The 22560-nt window shown below is 31.2% G+C and overlaps 1 protein-coding gene across 2 annotated transcripts; it reads right to left on the reverse strand.

The window, feature by feature from the left end:
- Positions 1-5623: 5623 nt before the first annotated feature.
- LOC101203841 (magnesium transporter MRS2-I) lies at positions 5624-10762 on the reverse strand. Of its 2 annotated transcripts, XM_004150384.3 has the most exons (11): positions 10131-10759; positions 9990-10019; positions 8925-9078; positions 8605-8726; positions 7898-7972; positions 7242-7466; positions 7127-7171; positions 6607-6651; positions 6488-6517; positions 6271-6390; positions 5624-6169 (listed from the first exon to the last, which is right to left on the reverse strand). In XM_004150384.3, the coding sequence occupies exons 1-11, from the start codon at positions 10377-10379 to the stop codon at positions 6083-6085; spliced, it is 1182 nt and encodes a 393-aa protein (XP_004150432.1). In that variant the 5' UTR covers positions 10380-10759; the 3' UTR covers positions 5624-6082. The 2 variants fall into 2 exon arrangements, 1 of the variants encoding a protein (XP_004150432.1); XR_004214631.1 differs by lacking the exons at positions 5624-6169; positions 6271-6390 and having other exon boundaries at positions 6607-6671; positions 10131-10762.
- Between the last annotated feature and the right edge of the window lie 11798 nt (positions 10763-22560).

Below are 22560 nucleotides of genomic sequence, written 5' to 3' on the forward strand. Positions count from 1 at the left end.
ATGACTTTACTTTTTGTTTCACTTAAAAAAGTTTCATATACAAATAGAGATATCATCTTTAACTTATATATGTGCTCATAATCTTATATTTATTTTACTATTGTGAGACTTTAGTTGCTCTCTTAAAAGTTGATATTTCGATCTCTCTCGTCCTATCATTTTTAACTAAAAAACATATAAGAAAATTCCAACTAAATGAAAGAAAAGAGGAGTAAAAAGAGGAAGATAAAAGAAAACATGTATTCTAATTAAAATTGTTATATCATTTGATTTCAATACTTCTTTTCTAGTATTTCTTGAATGTTTCCTATAAAGAAAAGTTATGCATTATCAAGGAAAGTAAAATGAGTCTAGTTAGAACTCTAATTAGATTCACTTATGAAATTTTAGTGAAAAGTTGAAGGTTGTGTATTATAGAAGAAATCATTCATCAAGTTGACCTTGCCTTTCCTATATTTCTAATACTATTTATAATTGTTGTGATAGAAACTAGAGTAGAGTCCTACGTAAATTCTCTAAGTTGTGCACATATGATATGTATTCTTAATTTTCTCTCTAATAATATTATTTTCTTTCTTGACATAGCTAACACACTATTAGTAAATTATAAAAATTTGTGCATTAATTTTTTATTGTTTTATATGCATGTTGTTTTGTTATTTGCTGATTTTATAACATAAATATGAAGTTGTTTCTTGTTTCTTGATGTGAATATCTGAACCAAAGTCATCAAATGTAGATAATTCTTTCATGTAAAGCATTATCCCCATGAACAAAAACTTAAGTATTGAGTAAACTAAGATAATAAAATAGAGAATGGAGAAAAGGTATAAAACTTTGATTGTGTAAAGTAGCTAGGCAGGTAACAATAAATGATTAAGAGATTCCAAATCTCAGAGTTTATTTGGGAGAAAGTGACAAGATATTAGTCTTCAAAGTCACAACACACTGAAGAATTTGAATACAGCTTTCCGTAAAGAAGAGGCAGCAATAATCTTAGAGGATACATTTTTTAAATCCTTACAATAAACAAACCCTGCTCACAAGGTTTAGAATATATGCCTCAAGCTTAGCCTTTTGTTGGGAAAAACATCTCCCTGTTCCAAGCAGACAAATAATCGAGAAATTAAAAAAAAAAAAAAAAAAAAAAAAAAAAAAAAGAGAACAATTCCTTGAATTTACGTTAAGAACTCTAGAGGTTGACAAAAAAAAATGTTAAGTATCTTTGATCTCGACTAGAAGACTACTCTCTCGAAACTTCTTATATTTAAAATGTTTCGTCGAGTTCAAAATTTTGGACCTTTGATTTCTTTTTCTATTAAAAAGTAAAATGAAGTAGCTAGGAATACAAGTGACATGAACATGTAGATAATCTATTTATCAAGTGTATCATAATAAAAGAATATTGAATTAAAGTCAATAGTCAAATACTTTACAATTTTATTTCCTCTCTAAACTAAGCATGTTTGGTATATCTACAGGATTTTTTTCATATAGTTCTTGCTGATTAAAAAAAGTGTTCGTTAGAAGAATCAAAAAATCAACCGATCATGTTTTAAGGTAATTATGAAATGGATAAAATTACTTCTCTTTTCAAAGTCATCCCTTAATCAAGAGCAATGATATTCTATGCATGGGAGCTATTTTGTGACATACGGCTCAATCGATGCAAAGATTAATTTGGTTCTATGAGAAGATATCATTGTCGTTGCCGCTAACCGGTGTAGTACTAAATCTAAATTATTTTGTAAGCCTCTTCTTAATTTGTATATATTTCTTTTGATCATCAATGAAGTAGTTCATATATCACTTTTTTCAAACAAAATAAAAAGAAGACCAATTTCTTCCTTTCCAAACCACTCTAAAACTTGTTATGAAAATTACATTTTAAATTATAAATTAAGCATGAAAGTAGGAATATTTAAACTTAAAATCTTTCATTCTTGAATACTTACGGGTGTTCGTTGATGAACTTATGTCGGTAGCAGGAACACTTTATTTTGTATTTTTTTATTGAGTTCAACATACATTAATTATAATAGGAAATTCACAAGTTTTAACATAGTTATTGATATTTATCCAATAGAAGTAAAAACAACACTTTTAACAAAACCCTAATAGAAAGTACTCATGTGTTGCAACTAGCCAAGATCTAGAACCTAACTAACTATATACTCCTGTTTTAACTTTAACCAAAGCTAACAGCTACATCTGCAATAATGCTTTTGCTTAAACAAAACCTTAGATTAATTCTAATTTAATTTATGCTTTTAAGTTTCATTTAGTTTAATCCATGTGTTTTTAAATTTCCACCATGATCTTTAACATGTGGTAAGATATTCTTTATTTCAATTAAAGTCATGGAAACATAATCTCTAAATTTGCCAAATTCAATCGTAATATTGTGTTAAAAACTCAACTCAATACGTTTTTAGTGTTTTCAGTGCATTAACTTGTTGCATTCTATCAATATATATTAAAAGATGGAGTATTTTTTTTCCTTAATAGTGACTCATAAATCACGTGTGTGGGGATGTTTGTAGAATCTTTCTTTGATTGAACAAGTTGGAAAAGAAAAAGCAAAAGGCAAAAAGCGAAAGAAGACATAGGAGAGAGATACTTTAGAGTGTATGTAAATGTTGCCAAGAGGAGTAAAGATTTGTGAGTTTCTCATAATTGGTAGCAAAATTAATCTTAATTAAATTAATTGAAATAAAGCAAAAGCAAAAGCAAAAGTGGAAAAAAAAAAAACCAAAGGAAACAATTATTTGTGTGTTCATGTCATGCATATGTTTGCTAAAGAGTGTACCAAGTTGTTTCTCTGATATGCTTCTACCAAATTAAACCCTAATGAAAATTGTACAATTATACCTTAGTTTATACATTGTTTTTAGAGTTGATATGTTCTTATGGTTTGATTTGGGTAGATGTTCAATCTTCTGACTCTACGCATCATGTGAAAGAAAGTGGATTATCAAAATAAAAAATTAAAAGGGACACTTGCATGTATATGGCAAAAAGAAATCTAAAAATAATTGCAAACTATATTTTAAATGACATTATAAAATTTTAAACTATATTTAGAAGTTATATTTGTGAGTGTTCAAAGACTAGTTTAGGTACACCCGATTAAAGGACAACACATCTAACCTTACAACATTTGAGTGTCAAAAAAGTCCATAGAATAACATGAAATTCTAGGTAGGAATTTATGAAAATCATGCCCTCATATTTACAACTAGATGATCATGTGGATCAAAGAGTTCATCCATTACATGTCTTAGAAAGCTAGAGCAATTATACGAAGCAAGACAAAAAAGAAAAAAAGATTGAAAAGGTTTTCACACTACATCTTCAAAAGCTAGCTAATTCATAGAAAGTAAATGAATTTTGAGTTCAAATTGATGTATACTGTTAATTGAATGATGCAAGACGATACTATAGTAAAAATGGCACAAAATAATTCTATAACGTGAAAGACAACCTGAAGATTAAAGAAAAATGATTGTCTAAGTGTAAATATATATGGTATGAAAAATGGTGATGTCAAATGTGCAATTTGACTTTGCGGGTTTTGAGATGAAATATTTAAGACAATTTGGAGTATTCCTACGTTTTCAGTTTTACATTTCTACTTCCTAATTAGCATGCAATGCATGCAATTACATTGCAAGTACCTATATTGAATTTTCTATATTTGTATTTAGTTGTAATGATTTGCATTTGATTGGGTGTTTGAATGACTTTAGTTTTGAGCCTTTTCACACTTTGGCTTTAAAATCACTTGTAATGGTGTTTGGTGAAATTAAAAATAAACATTTTCAGAATCACTATAAAATAGTGTGAAAAGTTTTTTTATTATATATTATATATCTCTACATTTACATTTTGACAAGTAAGATTAATTAGATTTATTATTCACATTTTTAACTAAAATTCTTGGTTGGAATCATTTCTTTAAACTAATCCTATTTGTTCGTGGTTGCAAAATCCTAAAACCTAGCTTTGCATAATTCAAGCATTGTTAGTTTATCGGTACCCCAAATTTATGATAGTTAAATTTTAAACCATTTACAGAAACTTAATATTCTAAAATGTTAAAAGACATAGTAGATGTGTATGGTTTTGATTTTTTGAAGTATTTTAACTTTTAAAATAATTTATTTTCAAATTTTTTAAATAATTAACCATATACACATTATAAAGTTTTACGAGACGCGTGTAAAAATAGCAAAAGAAATTAGGATAATAGAATTCATATCACTACATTTTCTAAATTGCAAAAATAATTATTGACAAAGAGCTCTCCAAAATTCGTTTAATATCCACAATTTTATCATATTCGCAATATAAAAAAATTATATAATTTTATCATATTCGTAATATAAAAAAAAAAAAAAAAGTTTCTCATTCTTCCTAAATGTTTTTGTTTATCTGATTTAATTTCTGAAGTTTAGTTTTATACAGTTTTTATGTTTAAATAAAATTCACCTTTTCCAAAAACAATATTTTCAACCTTCAAATCCAAACAAACTTTTAAATGAGTAATTAATGTTGTAATATTAAATTTATACTTTTAAAGATTATGGTCAAACACTTTAATTATACTTTAGCCAATGAATGTTAATCTTTTTTCCTTGAATGAAAAGTTACATTTGAAAATTTGAGTAATGGTAAATAATACCCAAAAAAGAAAAAATCAAATCTATTTACGTACAGCAAAAAAGAAAAAACCTAAATAAATTATAAAAAAAACTTAAGAAATTTTATTATACTTTGTAAATAGTCTTAATTTTATTTATCATTTTTCTATATTTAAAATTATCTTTAAAATTATCGTTTTTTAAACATGGTTGTATTTTGGTTGGAAATCAGCTTTTTAACAGAAGCAAAAGCAGCAGAATAATCTCCCTTATATAAAAATGGACAATAACTTTTCACAAGAAGCTATCCGCTAGTTAAACACTCCATTCCTTTTCCTAAAATGGCTTATTTTCTAAAATGCATTTCAAAGCAGAGGGCAAGTAGTTGTTTATGATAGCTATATTATAATAACTTGTCTTAGATGTAAAACATTTTATTTTAAAAAAATAATAATAAATATTCTAGTAAAAGAATAACGATAAATGTAAAACATTGAAGCAAAGAATAAAGAAAATGATAAATATAAGATAGTAAAAATTTTAACAAATGTGAGATTTGAATTAGTTGGGTAAGCAAACAAATTATTATAATAGTCCTAGATAGTTCTTGCTCCAAAGGGTCCTTGAGAGAGTGTTTGGTGGAAGGAATGAATTTTATAATTCAAGGGTATTATGGTTAGTTATAATTGAAGTGTAAATTATTTTAGTATGGTTTAGAGATTAACTATTTTGACTTGAGAAGTGAATAGTCAACATGTTTTGAAATAGTGTTTATTGTAGTCAATTGGAGACTTTTAAAAGTATTTACGATAACAAGATGCAGTTATTATAGTCTTTACATAGTCCTAGTTCCAAATGTGGTAGGCGTTTAAATAAGTGTCTCTATGTAAAAAATAAATAAAAACCTCTAGAAACTGTATTCATCTTTTACTTCTCATCAAAACTAAGCAGAAAACCAGTCTGACATAATAAACCAATCGTAACAAAATGTTTCAAATAAGAAAACCTTTTTTTAAAAACTACTGTTCCAACTAAAATAAGAAAATTTCTTTCTGTATGATGTTTATACAATTATGCATAGAGCCAGAAGCCAGTTAATCAAATATGGGATGAAACTTGAACGACCTGCTGATCTTTGATTTCATATGGTACCTAATAATAATCAGCCATAAAATCAAACAGGTTCTAAAAAGAAATTTATTTTCTTTAATTTTTTTCCCTTTTTTTTCTCTTTCCTTCTTTCCCTTTTTCCCAATCCTAAAATCCCACAGAAACTAAAACTGTAAGTATAGTCAGGTATGCATATCACTCTAAACTCATCCAATGCACTTTCTTTCTATTTTTCTTCCTTCTTTTTTCCTCTTTTTCCTTCATTGTCTGTCACGGTTCAGTTTACTGTTTCCATTTGAAAAGGATTTCATTATTTGAGTGAAGGAAGATCAAGATCCCACCAAACCTTTGTAGCGAGCATAGTAAATAATTGTGATGAACAACACGGCGCAAGCGAATCCAGATATAATGACAACCTGCACATAATGAAAACAAGATGACGGTTTGTAAGCATTTGATAGAAGTCTCAGTTTCTTGCATTTCAAGTCAGAAATCAAAGTCAAGTCCTTTAGCATACCCATTTAAAAATGAATCCGTGACCGTCATTCCAAGTGTAAGGAATGTTCATGCCGAATATTGCAGTCACCAAAGAATAGATAGACAAACAAACAGTACCAGAACTTAAAAAGAGCTCCAACTGCAGATCAAGAGATTCAGTAAAATTTAAGAAATTTTAATAAACAAGAATCTGGGAAGCAAAGAAAATCTCGTCGATATACAGAAGGGTATAGAACCTGAATGAGTTGATTACGGTGATTGTCAAGCTGTAAAACCGATGATAATTTCAAGTCAAAAAGAAAGAAAGGTAATTTATCATATGCATCAGTAGTCAGAATCTTTCGCTTTTTGTTACCTGGATGTTAATATAATCTTCTGTGTCATCAATATATTCTCGCAGCTGCAAATCATTTAAAACAACTAACAATCATAAATTAGCATAAAACATGACCAAATATGCCCTAGATTAAAGACAATCGTACTTTGTAAAGGGTTATTATTAGTCCAAACATAGTAATATTTTACTGAAAAATTAGGCCAGTAAGATGTTGTTCATATAGTTTATGGATAAAAAAAAAAAACCAGATAAAAGGGTAAAGGAGATGATCATGAGTGAATAATACATGTGATAAGCAGAAGTTAAGGGTGTGTTTCAATCTGATCCAACAAAAATCAAAACAAAATTATTAATCTAAAACCCCTTCTCAGCGATGACGAAATTATCGTTTTTAGCATAAAATTAATCTTAAGTCGTTAAGAAATCTCTTCATGTCACACAAACTTTAATATAGCAAAGTATTACTGAACTCCTTTTATTTTGTTCAAGTAGCTCTTTTCAACATAAATTAGATAAGCAGGGAAACAGGTGAACTTACTGTAGTTAATTTGTTCAATGTACCATCAATTTGCATAAAGTAAGCCTGCAACAAAGCAACCTCCATCATAAACCTTGATGAAAATTGAATAACCAGAAACTATATGTATTATTACCTCCAGCAGCATTTCAAGTTCCTCGATGTCGTCCTCGTCCCCACGTACAGTTGCAACACTTGCTCTGCTTGCTCTTGAGATCTTTGAACCAATGGTAGGAGAGGCAGGAAACCAATTGGCAGGACCAGAACCACTTACAGGAGAAGATGAGCTCATCTTTCTTGACAAGTAAAGGTCTGCCATATCATCATCGTCGTCCAGTAATTGTTCAAGCTCATCTCTTACCTGTATTGAAAGGAAAGATTGGAGCCACAAATCAAAAAGTTATAGTTGTGCGGATGATAATAATTGCTGATCTTGTTACAAGAAAGTCAGATAGTTATGTATTATTAATTTATTATCAATTCAGACTGTGTAAAAGAATTTAGGAACATACGAAGAAGTGAAAGTGATTATAAATATGATTAGACAAAGAAATCCAATGGGGAGGAAAACTTGAATAATGAAGGGAAAAGGAGATTATGAAAGAGTGTCAAGATATTCTCTGCTCTAAACAATTCGATTTTATTCAAGTTCATGATAAAATCATAGGAAATGAGACATAAATGATATCTATAACGCAGAAATCTGCTTTTTCCAAATAGAAAATATTTCAGCATACAGAATTATTGGACAAAAGTTTCTACATTGTGTGATATGTGAAAAGTTGCACGTACCTTTTGAACCCTTGCAGTCAACCTGGTCATCGCACTCTTCAATTTACGAACTCTGTCCAAGTTGCGGCTACTAATCTACAAACTCCAAGAAAAACAAGCAAAAAGAATGAATAAGGCATGAGATCGTACAGAACAAACAGATACATCGTTTTGTAGTGAAAGGATTATGGTAGAAACTAGGAAGGTTACTTGGGCCATATTAGTCAGTTGCTGGTAAAATTGTTGGAATGTGAGATAAATTTGTCAGTATCCCCTGGAGTCTTATACATATGGAGGGTTAGAAGTTTTCAAGGCAGGCATATTTTGAGATCAACATTACATTCCAGTCCCTATTTTTTTATTTTCAATCTTATCCTCTTACTCCTAACTAAACAACCCTCTTCCAGTTTATTACTGTTCAATTGTAAACAACCAATCAGAAATGATTTATAGTATTTAACATAGAAAGCAAAGAACATGCAGGAGTATGGTGACTCAAAGTGAAAGATAATTTACAGTGAAATGTAATTACATGGTATCCACATATCTCAAAGGAATATGTAAATATCAGATGATATAGTTACCACAAGATGCATTCCATAAATTAACAATATGATCACATGGAATTATCAGAAAATTTGTGCATTTCAAAAGCCGTAGACGGGAGGAAAACCAAAACATAGAAGCTGTAAGAGATACCAAAATGAGGTGAGAAAATAATTATTCACCTTGGCAGTAAGCTCATCCAAGGCAGGATAAGCAGCAGTCTCCAGTTCAGTTGTCCGTGCAGCAAGAAAACTACATATAGCTTCCAACGCTACTTCAAGGGCACGAAATTCAAATGGCGAGTCTGGAATGCACACTCTTGAGATTATTAATATATCGACAAAGTAAAAACAAATGAAAAACGAATTAAGTAAACTTTAGTGTGCCATATTCGAAAGAGAAAAGAGGAAACACATTGGAATATGTAAAATACAATTTGTGTTTCTTTTGAAAATGTTAAAAGTTAATAACACATTGCGAGTAGCTGAGGAAAAATGCTTACCATCTTCTTCAGCTTCACCATCTTGTGGGCCACTCTGATACTCTTTACCATCTCCTTGAACTTGAAACTGGAAGGTATTAGAAGGAGGCAGTCGCCTCTGAAGCTCCTCAACCACAGGGATGACATGTTCATCTGTCGGATCTCTAAGCAAAACCTATCCATGACAACGAATTAATAGAGTCAGTTTTCTTTTTATTAGTACAAAGCTTAAAGGGAATTGTTGGATAATAGTTTTGATTCCAGTTTCCAACAACCACAAATTTACTAACATATTACTTTGTTTTGCAATCTATCTATAGTTTACATTTTTTAAATTCTACTCAAACAAAGGTGAAAAAAATAGTAGTTTTTAGAAACAAAATTTTCGTTTGTGTGATCCTATAAAGTGAAAAGGTAAGCAAATAAAATATGCATACAATTAGTTTTCGTGTGCTTATTTTTAAAAATAAAAACAAAAACAAAATCCCAAATTTACTTGGTGGGTTAAGAGAATAATATAAAATTAACCATAACCTATCCGTTTAAATTTTAATTTCAACATAGTATAAGTGCAACTAGTCTCAAGCTCATACTCCCAAAAAAAAAATCACTCTTTCATTACACCCATTTATATCACCTTAATATTAAAGTCAACTAATGTTCACCTAATCTATCAACTTAAGTAATTGGTCTACGGGTAAATCAACACCAATTGATGATCCTATTCCCACAAGCCAAATTAATGAAACCCCCCATAGGATATCTTTCTAAGATACAAATTAGCAGGGATCAACACGTTAGTCAACTTAAACAGACATACTACCGTTACACCTTCAATTAACAAAACTGGCTGTAAAATTCATGTTGACCAATATTAATAAACAGCAGGCAAACAAGAAGAGACATAGACAGTTAATGAGTGAAGAAGAAAGAAAGTCCTCTCCTCCCTTAATTAACCCATCATATAAAGTTCGTTCCTCTATGCATTAAGATGAAAATATCCCTTTCAAGCATTAAAGCAAGACCAATTTGAGAGAGTAGTAATATAGAAGAGAAAAAAATTAAAAAAAAAAAAGGAAAACTTACCTCATCAGCAGTAATGATCGCCTTTATGTGCTGCAGTACCCATATGCAAACAAGAACAAAAAAAGACAGATTAAGAACAATTGATGAAAGAAAAAGAAAGTGAAAAGGACAGAAGAGCAAAAACTGGGATAAAATTCAGACCTCGAGATTAAGAACAATGGCCCTCTCACGCCCCAAAATGGTGGAGGGATAAGAAAGCAAAGGATCAAGAATCCGAAGGTCACGAGCATGAATTTGAACTCGATGCATAATAGCATGCTTATCGACATCAAGGACGGTCCCTTGGCCCGTACAATCCAGTAAAATCCAATTCCGAGAAGATTGTTTCTTCTTCTTCACAGTAAGCGCCGTCTGTGGATCAACCGGCACTACATGCCCGTCCCGAGCCATTACTACTAATCATCCCCCAATCAATCACATCCCAAAAAAGAAACAGGAAAATGAATAAATAAGAACAAGCCTTTTAAAGTGTTGTTGAGAAAATTCCTTCACCATACGAAAAGAGGGGTCGGATTATGCAATGGTGAAGAAATTAGGAGGTGGATTAATGGAGAAAGGAAGGGAAAGTTAGAGTAAACGGGAGTTTCTTCTCCACCCAGTCGTAGAGAGAAGAAACCGAATGGGAGAAGGAGGAGTTTGGATTCTGGAGAGGGCATAATCAGATTGACATATAGAAAGAAAGAAGAGGAGAGAGAGAATTGGGGGAACAAAGGCTGAAGATGAAGAAGGACGCTATTTTGTTCTTCCTCTGCAGATCTACGCCATTATTTTTGCTTTTAATCTTTCACATTAAATTAAATACTTCACATTTTATGATATCATCTTAATTAATCTAAAACCTATTAATTTTCCAAAGTTCTGAACTGACTTTTTTTTTTTTTCTTTTTTCTTTTTCTTCATTAATTTATTTACTACGACTGGAAATAATAAGAATCATAATTTACGTTTCTTCAAAAGAAAAAAGAAAAAACATAATTTTCATTTACATTTATGGTGTTTACTAAAATACATCAGCAAATTAATTGGTGGACCCACTGCTAATTTTAGAGTTCCTAAAATATAAAATTATACCAACAATACATTACAATAATTTTAGTACCATATTGATTCCAATAAAAGTTTGTTTACAAAAAAAACTAATAAATAACAATTCCTCAGAAGGAAAGTAATTTTAATATTTAGGTTAAAAATCACATTTAACTTTTACTTTTTTCTAAAGTAAAGATTTGGCCGTTGTAATTTGAAACAGAATGATTTGGGCGGATTCACGGACGGGTTCACATAAAAAATTAAACTAATAATTTTCAAAGTAGATTTGTCTTGAGTAGGTATCAAAGATTTGGAAGAGATTTGATGTGCTTCTTATTTCATGTTTATCTTTCTAGTAGTAACGTTACTTCTGATGTTCATTTGCTTTTTTTCATTTCAATCTCAAACCTAATCTTCTACCTTCAATGCCAAAATGAGGAACTCATTGTGATCCACCAATGGTATGGTAGTGTATATACGACTTCTCATCCCCATACTTAGATTAATGGTTTTAGCTTCTACTCAAATTTGCCAGACAACTTAAACCAATCTAACCAAAAAATTTGAAACTCATCTCTATCTTCACACTCTCAAACTTTATCTCATCTTTCCTGGTAGTTGTTCTTTTTTATTATTATTATTTGAATGTCTTAATTAATAACCATATTGTTGCACTTAGTCTTGGTTATCTCCCCAAGTGGACAAAACTCCTAGTGGTCAGAATGGAAAAAACAAAGAATTGTTAAGAAATGGTTAAATCGTGGATCACTCTCTTTTTAAGACATTTTCCAGTTCTATTTTTTTGTGCAACCAGAATTATTGTTCGTCGTCCTCGAGATAAAACAACCTTTGTTCTTCAATTGATTTTGTACAAAAATCAATCAGAATCTCAGCATTCAGATAAACACTCAAAATTGCTCAATAAACTCATATAAAAAGTTTCAAAGAAAGTTTTCGTGCTTATGAAAATTTATTGCCTATGTAACGAAAGAATGAAAAAAAGTGTACATATAGTGTGAAGGAATTAATATACCCTTGGAAATTCATTTTTGAAAAATTTATTTTGTAACCTTTTTATTTATGGTGAGATTGTGTTGACTTATTAAATACAAAACGTTTGATTTTTTAAAATATGTAATAAAAATCATGACATTAATATATCTCATCATGTTTGACCGTCTCGTGTAGGATGTCAACGTATGCAATGAGATGTTCTAACCTTTCGCACAGCTATCTTGCATAGCTCATGTTATTGCATAGTCATGATCAATATTACATAATTGAAAACTAAAACACGAAAGACTCTCGAGTTTTCATTCGCATATAGCGTTTGAAACATTGTTATCGCATAACTTAGTCTTCTAGCATTACATAAAGAATTAGCATTTAAAACATAGTTATACTGCATAGTTTGGTCTTCTTGCATGAACAATGTTTCATTCAACAAACCAATTCAATTTTGAACCAACCAACCTGAACTTGAACAGAAGCCACCTCAAATTTCTTTTAAATATTGACGGAAGATTAAATCTTACCAAAGAACTAAATTGTAACAAATTTTGATAATACAAAGACCAAATCATACTTTTTTTTAAGTAAGAGTTGGATGGAAAATTTGAACCCCAAGTCCAAGAAGAATGTTGTTAGTTAAAATAAAAATAGTTACTATAAAATAAGGTAATAATAATTACTAAAAAGTAGTAGGAAAGAAATTTAAATGACTAATTAATTACTATTTCTTATTAAAATGAAGTTAACATCATATTTCTTATTACGTTAATTAATAAAAAATACGAAAGTGATATATTAAACTATGATTTGATTGCAATATGAAGTGATAAGCTAACTACCATTATTTTTCACCATAATTATAATACCTAATTTAACAGCTATCTATCTTTTCTTTTACCCATTATTATATTTTAAAAAGAAACGTTCATAGATACAGTAAAATTCTAATTTTAAAAAAGGCAAACAAACAAAATTCTAAAGAAATTACTTTTTTTTTTTCACTTAAATTTCCATACTTGACTTGATTTTGAATTTTGAAAATACTTTTCAAAAGTAAACGAAAAGAGTAAAAATTTGCAATTTAAAAAGTAAACAAAAAAAAATCTTGAAAATATAAATTTCAATTCTAATAATAGGCTTAAAAGAATAGTTTATAAACTTAGTTTTAAAAGATAAAAATTAATTGATTTCAATGACCTTAATTACTCTAATTGAATTTTAAATATTAATTTTTAAAAAATATAATCCATAAAAGGTAAAATTTTGAAAATTTTAGAGTGGCCCCAACTTTCCAAAGTTACCTAAGAAAGGTTAATTTTGAAAGAAAAGTTTGTTTTATCCTTCAGTTATTTCAGGATTAATTCTTCTTTTTGGGAATTTGTTGAATTGATAAAAGGGAATTATGTAAATACAGTTTCAATTTATTTTCTGCTTTAAAATTCAAAATTCAATAATTTTCTTTTCAAAATTATATTATTATATTACTTCTCTTTTTTCTTTTTAAGGACAATAAAATACTATATCACTTCCCTAAAAACAAAATAATTATTAATCCAACTTTAGTACTTCCTTTTTTGTTCCAAAAAAAAATGATGTAATACACATAAAAATATCATTAAATTAAAATGATGCTTTAGTTTGCATGCTTCACAGTTCACATATATACCATAGATTAAAATTCAAAGACTTTTTTTGATAGTGGAGTTGTTATTTAATAGCTCTAATTTATAATTTTTTCTTCTTTTTATTTTTTTTACTTAATCAGGCAGGTCAAATGAGAACATTAATGGGACACTTCTATGATGTTCTCTAACCATGGTTAAGTATTATATAATAAAGTTTTTGTTAATCAATATTGATTAAGATTTCTATGTAATTTTAATAGTGTTACTAAATAAATAAGAACCCTGTACAACATAAATAAGGTAACAAATGTAATTAAGCCTAAAATGAAGAATTTACATTAATACCCTCCCTCAAACTCAAGTTGGTAGAGTAGCGGTCAACTTGAGTTTGGTAAGTAACTGACTAAAGCGATTAGGTGGTAAGGCTTTGGTGAAGATATTTGTTGGTTGCTCAGTAGTAGAGACAGATCGTTGAAGGAGGGTGTTGCTCAAGAGATGATGTCGAACAAAGTGACAGTCATTTTCTATGTGCTTTGCACGTTTATGGAAAACATCATTGTGAGCAATCTGAATGACACTACAATTGTCACAGTGAAGAGGGTGGAACTTTGTTGAGGGGCTCCCATATCAGCAAGGAGCCAACGAAGCCATAGGAGTTCAGCGGTGGCATCAACAAGAGCACAATATTCTGATTCAGTACTTGAACGAGAGACAACACTTTGTTTCTTACTATGCCACAAGATGAGGGAATCTCCTAAGTAGAAACAGTAACCCGTGGTGGATCGGCGATCAGTGGGATCTCCAGCCCAGTCTGCAACAGAATAGCCAGACAACACAAAAGAAGATTGAGAAGAAAACTGAAGGCCATGTCCTAAAGTTTCCTTGACATAACGAAGGATGCGTAGAACAGAAATAAAATGGATGGTTCTAGGAGCAGCCATAAATTGACTGACAATGTGAATAACATATGCAATACCTGGACGAGTCTCTGTTAGATAGATAATACTGCCAACAAGTTGTCGATATATGCTCACATCTTCAAGAGAAACGCCATCAAAAGGAGTTAGATGGATATTGGGATCTAATGGTGTCGAAGTTGTGTTGGAGTCAGTGATGCCTGAGCGAGCTAAAAGATCAGAGGCATACTTTGCTTGAGATAACAAATAACCAACAGAGTGTCGAGAGACTTCAAGACCAAGAAAGTAGTTGAGAGAACCAAGGTCTTTCATCTCAAAATGTTGACCAAGATAATGTTGTAGGTCGGATATGGCCTGTGGATCATTACCAGTAATAATCATATCATCAACATAAAGAAGAAGAAGAACAATACCCTGGGGTGTCTGTCCTGTAAAGAGCGTAGTGTCATGTGCGCTAGATGTAAAGCCGAGTTGAGTAATATTGGAGCTAAATGTAGCAAACCATGCTCGTGGAGCCTGTTTTAGGCCATATAATGCGCGACGGAGAAGACACACTTTGTTAGAAGGAGAAGAAATATCAGGTGGTGGCTTCATGTAAACTTCTTTAGAAAGAGTCCCATTGAGAAAGGCATTCTTGACATCCATCTGAAGAAGAGGCCACTGTTTGACAGCAGCAATAGCTAACAGACTGCGAACAGATGTCATTCGAGCAACGGGAGCAAAAGTTTCTTCATAGTCAATCTCATATTCTTGCGAGTATCCTTTTGCAACAAGACGAGCCTTATAGCACTCAATAGTGCCATCAGAGTGTCTTGATTTTGTGAATCCACTTGCATCCAATGGGTTGGGTCTTTTACCAGGAGGTAAATCAACATAGTCTCAAGTGTGTGTTTTTTCAAGAGCCTGTAATTCATCATTCATTGTTGTCTGCCATAAAGGGCCAGTACTAACCTCTTGATATGAGGTGGGTTTAATAAGGAAAAAATGGTGAAAAACAATGATAATCAGAGAGATGAGTGGGAGGTCCTCTTACCCGAGTAGAGCGACAAGTAGGAGTATCTGGAGTAGGTTCAGGAACATCATTGGAGACTGACGGTTAGTTCAAGTTTGCAGGAGCAGGTGCAGATTAAGTAAGCTCAGTATCCAAAGTGATTTCAGAAATAGGAAAAAGTTCAACAGATGTATCAGTAAAGAAGGGGTGAGGACTTGAGAAGGAAGTGTGAAAGGAGGTCAAACGAGAGAACATAGTATGTTCCTAGAAGGTGACATTTCGAGATATACGAAGTCTTTTGGAAAGAGGGTCTCATCAACGAAAACCTTTATGTTCGGTGCCATAGCCAAGAAAGCAACAAAGGCGGGCCCGTGGTTCAAGTTTAGTGCGTTCATGAGGATGGAGAAAAACAAAGCAAGCACAACCAAAAGCTTTAAGGTTAGAGTAGTTGGGAGAAGTACCATATAATCTTTCGAACAAAGAGGTATTCTGAAGAAGAGAGGAAGAAAGACGATTAATGGTATAGACGGATGTAAGAGCAGCTTCAGTCCAAAATTTTTTCAGGATAAGGACAAGGAAAAAGATAGCAAATTCATTGAACGCCTCAAAGATTGGAACAGTAAGAATCATCAAATTATCACCTGGCTTGGTAACACTTCTATTCCTACTATACATGCACAGTTTGATGGTTTTGATGATACTAAAGAATTATGGGATTTTTTGTCTACACGCTTTAAATCTATCGGATTAGCACATTACTATCAACTGCACAGTACTCTTGTTAATCTCCATCGAATATTGATCAGCCTATCAATGAATATTTGGCAGTTCTCCAACTCATCTAGACTCAGCTTGATCAAGCTAAAATTAGCAAAGATCATCTTCGTCTTATTAAGGTCCTTATGGGATTACGTCCAGAATATGAATCTGTCAGGGCTGCCTTACTACGCCAGAGTCCCTTGCCATTATTGGATACTGCTGTCCAATAAATTTTGTTTGAAGAGAAGCGTCTTGGCATCAATCCCGCTAAACATTACGATGTTGTCCTTGCAAGCATTTATCCACCCAATAGAGCATCAAACATGTTTTGTAAGAATTGCAAGCTCTCTGGTCATAAATTTATTGATTGTCTTAAAATAGAGTGCATGTATTGTCATAAACGTGGTCATATTTTGGACAATTGTCCTAAAAGACCACATCAACCTCCTGGTATGCCTACCAAAGACAAAAACTTTACTAAGTCGGGTACCTCCTCTGTCATTGCTGCTACTTCAGATGATTCCAACTCCCCTCTTCAGATAAGTGATCTTCAGAGCCTATTGAATCAGTTAATTTCATCATCCTCTGCTCTTGTTGTCTCGCCAGGTAACCGATGGCTTCTTGATTCTGCCTATTGTAATCATATGATCTCTTACTTTTCTCTCATGTCTACTTCTAGTCCTGCAAAATCCTTACCTTCTATTTATGTTGCTGATGGTAACTGTATAAACATCTCTCATACTGGTACCATTAACACTTCTAATCTACATCTTCCTCAAACTTACTGTGTACCCAACTTGACATTTAATATTGTCTATTGGTCAATTATGTGACCTTAGCTTAACTGTTTCCTTTTTCCCTAATGGTTGTCAGGTTCAGGATCTGCAGACGGGACAGACGATTGGTATGAGTCGCAAAGTGGGAAGATTGTTTGAGCTCATATCTCTTCAGCTTCCTTCTTCTTCCTCCATTTTTGCTTCTGTCGCTGAATCTGACACATATCAGTGGCACCTTCGTCTTGATCATGCTTCTTTTGAAAAACTTCGTCATTTAATTTCGGTTAACAATTTGAATAATCTTACTAAGTTTGTTCCTTTCAACTGTTTAAATTGCAAACTTACGAAACAACCTGTTTTGTCTTTTTTTCAATCCACTTCTATATGTGATAAACCATTTGATTTAGTTCATTCTGACATTTGGGGTCCTGCCCCTACTACTACTAGTCTTATTGATTCGATGATTCCTATCGGACGTGGTCAACGAGAATTAATTATTGGGGACAGGCAGACCAGGCAGACCAGGAAAACTGCGGTAGCCACGGATACGATTCTCAATCAACAAGGGCAAAATGTAATATGTGTTTATGTTTCATGGATATCGCTACTATGTTTTATTTGACTACTCTCAATTTACATGGATTTATTTTCTGAAGCATCATTCTGAATTATCACGCACTTATATTGAGTTTGCTAACATGATTTGCACTCAATTCTCTTATCCTATCAAAACTCTTCGCAGTGATAATGCCTTGGAGTATAAAGACTCCACTTTTCTTTCCTTTCTCTTCCAAGAGGGCACTCTTGTTCAACGCTCTTGTCCTCCTCGTACTTCTCAACAAAATGGGTGTGCTAAGAGCAAACATTATCACATTTTTGACTCAGTTCGTTCGTGCTCTCCTTCTTTCTGCCTCCTATTCTAAAAAATTTTGGTTTAATTATGTTCCCAGTTACAATGGGTCATAGTTTTTGTCCAATTAGAAAACTTTTCATTTGATTTGTCCAAGTGATGTAGTTTGTTCCATCAAGTATTGTGCTAATGGGTTTGATAATATGGTCTCTCTGAAAAAAAATCTCACTTGTAAGAGTAACTGAGTAAGCAGGAGCGTCAACCACAAATCACGGCTAACGTGGACGAATCGGGTTTGCAGTTGGAGTTTCGTCGAATCTGGTTTGGATTCGTGGCTGGGGTTGCGAACTTGCAAACTCGACTTGAGTTCGTGGTTGGATTGCGACTGGTTGCAAAACACGGATGCGTGACGGACGAAGACGAACGTGAATCAGAGTTGAGAACGGACGTGTGACGGACGCGCGATTCTGGGTTCGACGGATCTGGGTTCGTCGAATTTGGGTTCGTCGGATCTGGTTTGCAAGAGTCCAACATGTGGATTGTTGAACGGAGACGAGGTTCGTGACTGTGAGATATATTCTTCAGATCTGAAAAAGAGACTTGCATACAGAGACCGATAGGGGACGACATGAGATCTAATAGTCGTCAATGGCTTCACGGCAGAGATCTCGACAGCGGCGGCAAGAGGTACGCTGGATCTCGACGGCGGCGACTATACAATAACCCTAGGTTAAAAGTTCTGATACCATGTTAATCAATATGTGGATCAATATTTTATTGATTAAGATTTCTATGTAATTTTACAACAATGTGACTAAACAAATAAGAACCCTATACAACATAACTAAGGTAACAAATGTAATTAAGCCTAAAAGGAAGAATTTACATTAATAATTTTCATTGAACAATTTAAAGAAGGGGGAAGTAGTTATTTATGACCATATGACATTCATGCTTCAAGCCAAACATATGCTTTTCATTTTTTCAAAGTCATAAACAATTAATTACGATAACACACTATAATTATCCTAAAAAGAAAAATAATATTATATTTTGTGAAAGTTTTTTATTTTCCGTCTTTTCCGGTCAAAAATGCGAAATTTTCTATTTTGTGACAGTTTTTTATTTTCCCATTCATTTTTTGAGATATATACCTGTCATAGTAGACAAGTTTTCTTCTAGTGAATAATAACAATAATAGCACACAATGAAATTGTTTATGGGCTAAACTGAGAGTTTTGAAGTATGAAACTTCGTGGGGTTAAAAGAAACATGTACTTCAAATGCAAAATTATTGCTTAATCTAAAATTAGGAAGTCTGTTTTTTGGTGCAAACTTATTAAGTTATGGCTTTTCAATTGGATTGGTTGGCTAAATCACAATTGCAAGAAGAAAGGTTTAGTCCATTCAAAGTTCTCCATCATAAAGTGTTGATCACTGAAATCGAAGTTTGGGATAGTCTTAATCGATCAGGCGGAATATGTACTCATCAGGATATGTTCACCAAGATCGGTCTCAAGCTAGGGCGTTTTAATCGGATTGGATGGATATATATTTGTTATGTGATGAGTTTGTGCTCCCAACAAAGTGAAACATGATGTAAGTAAAAAGTTACAAATTTGTATGAATGATCCATCTTTAGGGGTTACAATTGTACAAAGATGATCATTCGTATCGAGAAACTCTTATTTTGTAATTCGTAAACATTTTTATCTTTCTTTTAAATAATTTTCGTAAGGTTAAAATATAAAAAACTTACATTATAAGTTTGGTGACATTGTTAATCTTTATTTTGTTTTTATTAAAAATGTGTTCTAATAAATTTTTAACGATTAAATTTAAATTTTTTAAAAAATAATTCTTCAATTTATATATACTAGAACTCTAAATCCAAAATTTTTAAAAATAAAAATATCAAGTTCAACTAAATAATCACACACGTTCTACAAAGTTTAAGAATTAAAATTGTAAACTTAACCTTAAAGAATTGAATTTTGTTGAGTTGTTTAAAAAATATTTATATTCTCTCAAAAGTTGTATTAATATTTTTGACATTTTTCTAAATATTTTGAATTACCTTTGAGAACAAATTTGTTTGAATGATGGATGGAAATTGGGCTAAATGGGTGTAGCAATGACTTGTAATGATTTCACCTGTCCTTTTTAGTCTCCATTTTCCATTGGAGTTCATCACCATCACTAACTTTCGAGTAAAAATTATGTTTATGTCCACGACTTTTATCCAAATGTATGTTTTAAAAAAACTAAACATGACTTCTTTCAAAATTGACTTTGTTTTTCCTTTCAAAGTCCGACCGAGGAACTTTTTCTTTTGTTCTTACGCAATTTCTACTCCAAAGCAATTTTAAAGAGTATCAACCAAAATGTTACAACTTTAGAAAGAATTAATATTTTAAGAACAAATGGGACAAACTCTAAAGGTTCTTTTATTTTTCTTTGAAAAAGAACTTATCAAAGTAAATTTTTTAAGTCAATAAATGTGCAAGCCAATAAATTGGAAGCTTAACATGACCTAGTAAATAACACGTTTATTTTATAGGAGGTAATTAATAGCTTTTAACCCAAAAACTAAACATGAGTGTTAATATATATAATGTTTTATTGAAGAAAAAAACAATTGATATTTATGAAGGAGAAATGAGAGTGAAAAAGGGTGGTATAGTTAGTGAGGTTGTTGGAATTTTGAATGAAAGAGAAGATTGTTTAAGCTATGGTATTGAAGAAATAAATAGAGTCATTAGTGACAAAAGAAACAATTAATTTAGTGAGAATTAAAATTGAGAGAGATTGAAAGGGAAAAAAAGAAGAAGATAAGAGTTTAAGTTATGGGGTTTTATTTTACATTTATAAGATTTCCATTTTCAATCAAGTGTTTCATATAATTTAATTAATTAGTTGACTTTAATATCTTCCTATCAATCTATAATGGCATCTGAGTCTTACATTTATTCACATGTTTCTTGTTGAGCTATTGTACAAAAGTTAGTAGAGGAAGAAAGTTCATATTAATTTTGTGTAATATAATAATTGAGTAGTTAACTTATTTGATCTTTATGATGTTGAATTGTGTCCAAATAGGATACCTACTGACTCAGCAAAAAGAAAAATACCAACTAGGAAATTTCATATTTGAGTCTTGGAAATGGAGTTAGCTTTTGAACAACCATGCTCCACCAGCCTAACAAAAGTACCTAATATGTCCCAATCTAGAAAAAATACCAAAGGGGCATTTCCCAATCTAATGCGTTAAATGATAATTTTAATGTAACTTTGAAATTCTATTAGAAAGGACTTATACCTATCAATGCAACACTATCAATGCAACATGATAGTTTCAAAAAAGAGTAAATTTATTCTAATACTCAAACTCTCAACTTGCTACACTTAATTATACCGCACCCATGTACAAATCTTAACATCTTACAATCCAATTTTCTCACCAAAATTGAATTTTATATTTGGCCATTCAACAATAACTATTAATTAGTTATAGAAAGGTTTGTACAAGTGTGTGACAACAACTAGTTAGAATATAATTAACTTGTTAACTTTTAGTCATTCAACTTGAGATTGTGTATTTAATATTCCGTAAATTTTTTGAATAACATATATCACTAATTTTTTTAATTTCATTAAAATATAGTTGATGGAAGATCTACTCAGTACAAAATTAAAAGCTCAAAGTTCTATTACGTTTAAGTTATATGTAGTGACTATAAAGTGGCTAATTAATTTTAGTTTAAAAAATTTCAAGATGTTATATTGTGGTTGAGAAATTTATTATACATTTTCTAAAAGCTCTGGAATTAGTCAAATTTAAATTTGTAATTGATAAAAATATATATGTATTTAGAATAAAAATGGCATGTATGTTTTGCTTGTGATCTGAAAAGAGATGATCAATTAGGCAATCCATTTATAATAAAACAGAGGTTAACTATAAATTTCAGCCTTTCCATTTTGAGGTAGTCATGAATATAATAATCTAACATATAAAATATTAACAAATATAATATCATATAGTTTTATTTTTATAAATATAGTAAAATTTAATTAAACTTAAAAGTTTATTGTAGATCATATAGCTAGTAAAAACTTTATCAATGGTAGACCATAACCCAATAACAAAAATCCGTTAAAGATAGACTATATCATTAACTAATAAATGTCCATCGACGATAGAATTTATCACATATAGACTTTGTTATATTTACAATTTTTTTAAGAATGTTCCTACATACTTAATCATTAACTCTAAAAGCATTACCTATTGTAACTACTCTAGATTTTATATATATGCCGTAGACTTTGTTATATTTATAATTTTTTTAAAATATTCCTATATGTGATACACTATTAAGAATGTATTGTATAAATTGAAAGTTTATGGGTTGGTAAGCAATTTCATTATAATTCTAAGTCATCGTTTATCCTCTTGTTTTTCTTGCTTTTAGAGCGATTTGAAGCCTTAATTTGATCGATTCCTTATTTATGTTGCTCCAACGGAGGAGTTCGAACTACAATTCCTTATTTATGTAATTCCATACAATATTGGTCTACCACTGATAGACTATACGAAGGGTATCAGTGAT

This window comes from Cucumis sativus, chromosome 2, assembly GCF_000004075.3.
Source record: "Cucumis sativus cultivar 9930 chromosome 2, Cucumber_9930_V3, whole genome shotgun sequence".
Lineage (NCBI taxonomy): Eukaryota > Viridiplantae > Streptophyta > Magnoliopsida > Cucurbitales > Cucurbitaceae > Cucumis > Cucumis sativus.

Excerpts from the sequence above, each read along its gene's own strand:
- LOC101203841 (XM_004150384.3), bottom strand. The coding sequence starts at position 10,379 with ATGGCTCGGGACGGGCATGTAGTGCCGGTTGATCCACAGACGGCGCTT. Across the intron at positions 7,973-8,604 it reads TGGATGAGCTTACTGCCAAG|ATTAGTAGCCGCAACTTGGA; the intron begins GTGAATAATTAT and ends TGGAGTTTGTAG. Across the intron at positions 6,518-6,606 it reads AAGATTATATTAACATCCAG|CTTGACAATCACCGTAATCA; the intron begins GTAACAAAAAGC and ends TCGGTTTTACAG.